Raw genomic sequence first — 9,074 nt, forward strand, 5'->3', positions numbered from 1 at the left:
TGTATCCAACTTGTTGACGACTAAGTCACGAGAGAAATCTCTTCTTCTTTTTTTTTTTTTTTTTTTTTTTTTTTTTTTTTAAAAATCTTTTTTCTTTTCGTTATGGTAATGCAATGTAAGAGGTCAGAAATCAAGTTGTTTTTTACGATGAAAAGAGCTTTTATCTTATGTGAAATTTATGAAAACCTGAAATGTCGGTAATGTTAGAAGACAACCTACGGCATCCTATGGTGAGATGCCTACGGTCAGGTATATCTTTGAAGTGTAGCATTTGGTTTTGAGGGTAGTGGGTGGGGCTTCCACAATTGCCAAGACTTTGCTTGCCAGTCCACAGGTTTGGACTGAAACAGCTAACATGGCTATATTCTCATCTAATACCTAAATATTTGAGATTTTTATGTACAAGTTGGCCACTCATTGCCTTCCAACATTCAATATATTCCAGAGAGGACAATAGAGACAACTTGAGACTGCAGGTTTGCTTCTTGGATCCGCCTCCTACTTTATTTGTTTTTGTTTTAATGTCAGAAAGAAATTTGTAAAAGAACCTTCGAGCAACTTCGAGCAACAATAAAATTAACTTTCTGTAACCTATATGCCATGAATTCGAACTCTGAAATCAAACATTAATACTTGCGGCAAGTATAGGCTACTTTGATTCCCTGAGTCCTGTATAAACGCAAGATGTTTCGTGCACCGAACTTCCCCAAGCCCTATATTATTCATTACAAAGTTTGAATCCATGATGTGTACCTAACCCATACATCATGTGTTGCATCCTTACCAGTTACCACGGCACTAAAGCTCTGGGGGCCTACTGGAATCGGCACCTACTATTATTATTTCAATGGTTCAAGTTCAATCATTATAGAAGCAGTAATCAGCAGACACCCCACTAATACTATGTGAAGCATCATCATGCTCACCCCCGTACTAAACATAGTTGTGACCTAATCAGCACAAGAATCTTCAATCTTGCCAATGGTGGTAAAAGCCAAAGTTTTCCAACTTCTATACTCAGTAGTTTCAGCTTTTATCATAGTGATCATTCACTTTGCTGATATTAGGATATTCAAGACCTCAAGAACATTCCATGAAAAGAATAGGCAAATCTACTTCCATTAGTGCATGTATGAATAAATTTATTCACATTCAATTGACCAGAAAAAGAAAAAAAAAAAAAAAAAAAAAAAAAAAAAGGGAAAACACACTATGTCCGCTATTTCCCAGATAACTACTAGTATAATATCATCTTCAACTCAACAAAACAAATATCAATCGTTGTCATTTCATGTAGTAGAGGCAGCAAAGGAGAGAATCACAAGTTTGATGTTTCACTAGGTGCAGGTCGAGCGTGCAACAAAGGTTGAAGAGCTTTTACCACAATGCTCATATTTGGCCGAAAATCAGCTTCATATTGCACACACAAAGCAGCAACTGCAGCCATCTGTTTCAGCCAAAGCAGATTTGAGAAATAGGAGTTGATGAAAATCAAGAAGAGATGAAAGAACACAACAAAATGTGTTTTCATCTTCCCCTGAATTAGCTGCTGATTTTCATTTTTTAATCAACATAACTTAAGAAAGGAGGCAGGATTATGGTTGCAGTAGCCTGTTTGGCCAAGCTTCTAAAATCAGCTTATTTAGAAAAGTGATTTTTTTAAAAGTGCTTAAAAGTACCCTTTTTTTTTCTTTTTTTTTGATGACATGGGAACCCGCAGCCGCTATTCTTCGGGTGCGCACAGGGTAAATCCAGCTCAGGTGCAATAGCTCACAAACCACACAGTGTGTTTGGCTAATCAATTTGAAAAGCACTTTTGAGCAACAATTAGTGATTGGCCAAACTTTTAAAAAGTGATTCTAAGTGTATTTTCAAAAAAGTACTTTCGGGGAGAATATACTTTTCTTAGGTTCTCAAAAACAGCTTCTGCTTCTTCTCAAAAACACTTTTTGTCCTCCTAAAGCTTGGCTAAACACCTCAACTTTGAAAAATAAAGCACTTTCTTTGACGAAAAAAAAAGAACAATTTTAACCTTGGAGAAGCTTGGCAAACAGGCTAGTTAGTCAAGAATTTTCTGTTCTACACACATACCTTTGCAACGGCCTTAGGAGGATAATCTGTACCGAGTCTAGCGTCAACACATTGCTTCACTTTATCTTCACTAAGTCTTGGTGTTGCCTGTATACACACGGTGTGAGACGTTAATTCCAGATCAAAATAATTCAACTAAAAAATGGTGCATCAGATATATAGGAATGTCGGTAACTTGAAGGCTATACCCATGTTACAAGACTCTGTTGGCCACGTGGTAATGTATGATCAACAGGTTTACGACCAGTGAGTAGTTCAAGGAGTACAACACCAAAGCTGTAAACATCACTCTTTGAACTCAGCTGACCAGTCATTGCATATCTGCAACACAAGGATGGAAGTCCAATCAGCATAAAAATTTGGGACAATTAGACTTTTGGACCGCTCAAAATAATAATAGCCAGCATATATATAGGTTTTGTATATTTAAGTATAATAGACATATTGCATATACAAAATATACATAATCAGTGTTAGTTAACCAAGTTTGTTTTCTATTTGTATTAAATATTCAGAACAGGACTCACTCAGGAGCATGATAACCAAAGGTTCCAAGAACACGTGTAGAGTGAAGACGTGCTGCCATATCAGGAGCTTGATTTGATAAATCAAAATCCGCAATCTTAGCAACATCATCATCAAAGAGTAAGACATTGCTAGACTTAATATCACGATGGATGATATGTGGCTGTGCTTTTTCATGCAAGTACTCCAACCCTTTTGCAGCTCCAAAGGCAATTTTAACCCGTTGGGCCCATGATAATACTGGACCTGGCTGTGCACCTTTCACGCCTTTTCTTCCTGCAAACACAAACAGAGAAGCCATTTGCGTTTTCCAGCTAAGATTAGCAAGATTATGGAAGATGGAACTGACAAGAGTTCAATAATCATCATAATTTATAATCCACGTAGCTTAAGGCTGCTACAATCAATGTGGAATCCTTGAATTAGGTAGCCAAAATGGTTTTCGCATTACATAGCCAAAGCTCCCAGATGAAACAGGAATATATATATATATATATATACAGAAACAGATACCCTCACAGTAAGAAAATAGTTCAAATAAGGAAAATTGAAAGAGAGAACAAAATGAAGGCATGTACGGAATTTGCTCTGTTAAGCAGAGATAAAACATGCTGTCAGCAAATGACCAATTTTCGTTTATCAACAATTGCAATGGGCAGATGTTTTATTATTTTTAAACACGGGGGAAACAGGTAGGTAATGACAACCCAAAAGCATCATCTTCTGGAGCAGTCTTCATGAATTAGAATTTACGTGTCAGCAGGAGAGAGGAAGTAATGAATTTGGTAGGATAATGATGGATTTTCAAGTTACTAGGATTTTATCCTTTTCTATTAACTAAAGGAGCAGTGCTAATAGTTGAAATTAATATGAAGAGAAGGTGTCTCCTCTCTCTCTCTCTCTCTCTCTCTCTCTCTCTCTCTCTCTCTCTCTCTCTCTCTCTCACTCACACACACACACACAAAGAAGAAAAGAAGAATGAAACGCTAGCTTCACAATAACTTCAAGCTCGCTGCTTCTTCCTCCTTTCTTGATAGGTTCTCCTTCCAATATCTAACCAATGTGATGGCCAATCCCAAATTCCCAATGACCTTTCCGACAATCTTTCCAAGTTGGACTATCAAAAGCAACTACTAGTGGATTGAAAGGACAAAAAAAGCTATAATATTCTAGCTTTAGGTATCCCGTATACCCTATAGATCAACCCAATGCACACTTTCCATACAATCTTAAATGTCCCAAATGTTTCCCTCAACCTTGAACTATATTGGACAGAATTTTAAATATGGAAACCCAAATACCAAAATCTAGGTCCATGTAGATTAGGTTAAGGAAAACATGAGTTCAACCCTTGTCATTGGTCTAGGATAGATAGCCACTCGATCTGAGGAACTTAAAACTTACTACGTCAAAATTTTTCCATTTCAACCAACTTATCATTTTCAGAAGTCAGTCCAATCACTAGCAATATAATATGTCAGGAATTAACCTTTTTGCTATGTGCATAGTCAACTATGTAAGAAATGAAACTTATGACCAAATATATTTTGAAAAGAGGACAACAACAACAACAACAAACCCAATGAAATCCCACAATGTGGGGTCTGGGGAGGGTAAAGTGTAGGGAGGTTGTTTCCGAAAGACCCTCAGCTCAAGAGAAAACAAGACAAAAGAGTCAGGTAAGGACAAACATATCAGAATAATGAGAAAAATAAGAAATAACAAGAGCAAAGAGCCAACAAATATAAGCAGAAATCAAAGGGCAATAAACGATAGAGCAAAACTACGACCACTAGTGCGGGAGAATAAGTGAGACTACCTACTAGCCTTACTAGCCTTCTATCCTAATCTGAGTCCTCCACAACCTCCTATCTAAGGTCATGTCCTCGGAAAGCTGAAACTGCGCCATGTCCTGTCTAATCACCTCTCCCCAATACTTCTTTGGCCTACCTCTACCTCTTCTGAAACCGTCCATAGCCAACCTCTCACACCTCCGCACTGGGGCATCTGTGTCTCTCCTCTTCACATGCCCAAACCATCTCAGTCTCGCTTCCCGCATCTTGTCCTCCACAGACGCCAATCCCACCGTGTCCCGGATGTCTTCATTCCTAATCCTATCTCTCCTAGTGTGCCCACACATCCACCTCAGCATTCTCATTTCGGCGACTTTCATCTTCTGCACATGAGAGTTCTTGACTGGCCAACATTCTGCCCCGTACAACAAAGTCGGTCTAACCACCACTTTGTAGAACTTGCCCTTAAGTTTTGGTGGCACTTTCTTGTCACACAGCACACCAGAAGCGAGCCTCCATTTCATCCACCCTGCACCAATACGATGAGTGACATCATCATCGATATCCCCATCTTCCGTATAATAGGCCCAAGGTAAACTTCGAAAACTTTCTTTCTTTTGGACGACCTAGGTACCAAGCCTCACTTCCACGTCAGCCTCATTTGGTACGCCGCTAAACCTGCACTCCATGTACTCCGTCTTGGTCCTACTCAGCTTGAATCCTTTAGACTCCAACGTCTGCCTCCAACCCTCTAGCTTAGCGTTAACTCCGCTACGAGTCTCGTCAATCAAGACTATGTCATCCGCGAACAACATACACCATGGCACCTCACCTTGAATTTGTCGCGTCAATCCATCGATTACCAAGGCAAAAATGTATATGCACAACAGAGAAGAAAAATATAAATCTGAAAGTCAGAAGGCAAGACTTAAAAGGTTCTTCCAATTAGTAGCATGAAATATGAGGAAGTCTTGGTACAAGTCTACTCTTGATTTATTTTTTTATTAGAGCAACCTTACATAACACTTCCATGACACATCAGAAAAAGGCCTTGGTGAGGTACTTCAAGAAGAGGATAAATCAAGGAGGAGCTTTGACAACTTTTCGAGGGTTGAAAGTGCAGTAGTAATCAAGTTCTTAAAGTGTGCATGACCTAGTTGGATTTGGATTGTGCAATAATTTCCAAATTCAACGTACCACAATGGATCATGAGATTCAATCCGAATGTGAGCAGTATATATAGGGGTGGCAAAATTAGCCCATGAAAGCATCACCCGCTCACGTTGACACACCCATTTATTAGCTAAGTAGCCCAACCCTTTTCAGCCCATCTAATAATTGGGTTGATATGTAGAGCCCAAATTAACCTATAGAAATCTTGTCCAAATATTTTATTTTTTTAAATTTGATATGTTATATATCGTCATAATAAGGGAAAAATATAGTTTTATTAGGTACTTAAAAGGTTATAAAAGAACAAACAAGTTAAAACTTAGTAAGGATTGGGTAGGTTGGGTTATGACCGCTTTTTAGCCCAATCCATTTCAGCCCTAGTAACTTTTGGGCGGGTCATTATTAGCTCAGCCCATTTTGACCCGCCCAAATCCAGCCCAACCCGCCCATTTGAAGCATAGAATGGATTCTCAAAGTCTTATAGTAAACTAACCATGAAGAATGTCGTGGAGAGATCCATTTGGGGCATACTCATAAGCCAGCACACGAAGACCACCGTCCACAGAATAACCGAGTAACTCAACCACATTTTCATGTTTTAATCTTGATACCATGGAAACCTGTAATGGGTTACATCATATCCAAGCAAGGTAAGAGGTTCATGTATAACATAGGACAGTCAAATTAGGACAATCCAATCAAACCTGACCTGTGCTAAAAATTCTCGATCAGGCTGCTTACTCGAGTCCAACTTTTTAATGGCTGCAGCCCGCCCACTTTGCAAGACACCATGGTATACCCTTCCATATGATCCCTCACCTATCAAGGCTTTCGTACCAAAGTTGTCTGTGATGTCTTTTAACTCATCAACAGCTATAGAAGAAACAGCAATAGGCTGGATGTCAACAGGTGTCTCCTTTTGCGCACTTTCTGTTGCACGCTGCCCTGCATTGTAGCCTAGGGAAAAAAAAAAAATCCAGTCAGTGAGGAGTGAAAACCAGAAATCCTACAGATAAAAAAAGAATCTCAGTAAATAAAAGCAGGAAACTATCTAAAGAAAGTATATATATGGAATAAGGGTAAAGCTAACGCAATGAACTAAACACTACAACTTTCACCTGACTGTTGGTTAAGATGGAAGATGGAGGTGAAAGACACGTTTGCCAGCAGGGATATTTCCATACCAGAAAATGTTTTCTAATTTTCCCATGTTCGGTTGGTCAAATTCTTGGAAACGTTCTCTCTAGGAAAACAAGTTCCTTAAAAATGTGGAAATGACTTCCTTATTGGAAGTAGGGAAAACAAGTTCCACAAGAGGCATTCCACATTGATTGTGTCCTCCCCACCCTCCAACACACCTCATCTTCACCGCCACCCCCACCTCCCATAGTATTTGTCTAGATCATACACAAATGCTTTTAGGATAATATTTTTTGTTTACGTACCGAACACACGAAAATAAGTAAGAAAAAACACTTATTTTCATGGAAAACAATTTCCATGGGAAACATCTTTTTTCATATTGAACGCACCCTAAATATAAACATCATGATCTTTGAACTTCCAAGAAACTGGAACTAACTTATTTGTAGACCTGATAGGAAGATCCGGTTACTTCTACCCAACTCAACTGATAGTAGATCATATATCAGTACTCAGTGGTTGAGGTTGAGCTTCAATCCAGGAGATACTGTACTTAGATTGAATCTCACTCCCCTGCTGCCCCTCCCCTCCTGCTAAACTTACCGTTCCCCAGATTGAAATATTATTATAAGCAAATAGTACAAGGAGGAAATTAACCTGCTGCATTGTTGGTCATGAATGGTCCATGATCAGCAGCTTTATGCATGTCATCATCGTCACAGCAGCCGAAGCAGCTCATAGTTATCCTTCCTATACCCGCGAGATATTCTGGAAAATACTAATCAAGTAGTTAAAAAATTATATTTGGTGTCTCTAGAACAAGGGAACATTGAAAATACAAAGTTCAAAAGGATTCTGAACTAAGCCCTTTCCACATTGAAAATGCCAATCCAATGTCATTATTAATATCAAACGGGCTAGGTGAAAGATCAATAACAAGAAAAAATGTTCTCTTATGCTTCTACTGACATATAACGAAATGTTTGTATGGCACTCATGCAAGAAGGCATAATTTAAGCACATCAACATCCCATAGAGTAATAAAAATCCAGCGTCATAGACAAACGGAAATGGAAAATTTTAAGGTGTGACCAACATGAATGAACCTTACATAATATGGTCATCCTGTGATGACTGATGAGTATGCATTTCACTTAATATATGAAAACAACAAAAATGGTAATATGATTAGGATATAAACCATTTGAACCTGGGTCGTTAAAGAGTTGGCAGACACGCCAACTCTTTCCCCTATTTCTCAACTTTGCCATACTTATACAGTCAAACCTCTCTATAACAACATTGTTTGTTCAGATATTTTTTGGTTTGCCATAGCGAAATGCTGTTATAGTAAACATAAACATAACATTAAAGATCAGTTCCACGGAAAACATGGCTGTTATAGTGAACTGTTGTTATAGAGTATGGTTGTTATACAGAGTCCAACTGTATTTCTTTCCGTGGGTTGTATAGCAAATGGTCACTATGTCAAATTTTCGGTATCTTCACTTTAGAAGATATGAAAAAGGATTCACTTTAAAAACACAACTATTTTGAACCCTCAATTGGAAACATAGGAAAACTATTGAAAAATACATTATCAGATTACTTCTCATTTCCACAAAGACCTTATCTTCCTCTCTTTAATTGACTTCAGTATCCTTATAGAATCTAAGTGATACACCTCACATTTCACTAGTCCAGTGACCAGTACAATCTAATAGCCCTCAAACAAAACACAGTAATAATAATAATAACAATATCCTGAGCTGGAAACACATAAAAAAAATTCTTAATAACCCTCAAATTAAGACAGAAAACTGAAATACACTTGCCATCACAGTAAAACTGTCACAAATCAGTTGAACATATTGAAAAACAAAACCGGCTATTCCACTAGATTGTCCTTTTTCAAGCATTTAAAGAAAAAAAATCAAAACCAACACAGAATTGTGTTAAAATCTTAAAATCAGCACCGATACCCCAATTCTTTTTATATTTTTTTTTAATAACCATGGTGTTCGGACCAACTTGCGCCACCTCGACTAAACTAATTCCACAGCATACCTGTCACCTCTCATAGGTAACTCTGTCCACCAAGGCTAAGACCGATGGGTAGACATCTTGTCTCGGGATTGAACCATAGACTCATGGTTCTCAACCCACGTCACTGACCATTAGGCCACACATTTTAACTAGTCCAGTACAACTACAATCTAATAACCCTCAAACAATAATAACAACAATAGCCCAAATCTCTCGGTAATTAAAAAAAATGAACCTAATAACCATCAGGAAACTGAAATACACTGCCATCAAAGTAAAAAAATGAATGGCATATTCCACTCG

The 9,074-nt window shown here is 38.1% G+C and overlaps 1 protein-coding gene across 1 annotated transcript; it reads right to left on the reverse strand.

Moving 5' to 3' along the window:
- Window positions 1–1,094: 1,094 nt before the first annotated feature.
- Window positions 1,095–7,541, reverse strand: LOC132068291 (pto-interacting protein 1-like). Its single transcript, XM_059461844.1, has 7 exons — window positions 7,383–7,541; window positions 6,292–6,539; window positions 6,076–6,202; window positions 2,619–2,892; window positions 2,280–2,412; window positions 2,092–2,178; window positions 1,095–1,447 (listed from the first exon to the last, which is right to left on the reverse strand). Exons 1-7 carry the CDS (start codon window positions 7,462–7,464, stop codon window positions 1,319–1,321), a joined length of 1,080 nt encoding a protein of 359 aa, XP_059317827.1. The 5' UTR covers window positions 7,465–7,541; the 3' UTR covers window positions 1,095–1,318.
- Between the last annotated feature and the right edge of the window lie 1,533 nt (window positions 7,542–9,074).

This window comes from Lycium ferocissimum, chromosome 8 (genome assembly GCF_029784015.1).
Source record: "Lycium ferocissimum isolate CSIRO_LF1 chromosome 8, AGI_CSIRO_Lferr_CH_V1, whole genome shotgun sequence".
Lineage (NCBI taxonomy): Eukaryota > Viridiplantae > Streptophyta > Magnoliopsida > Solanales > Solanaceae > Lycium > Lycium ferocissimum.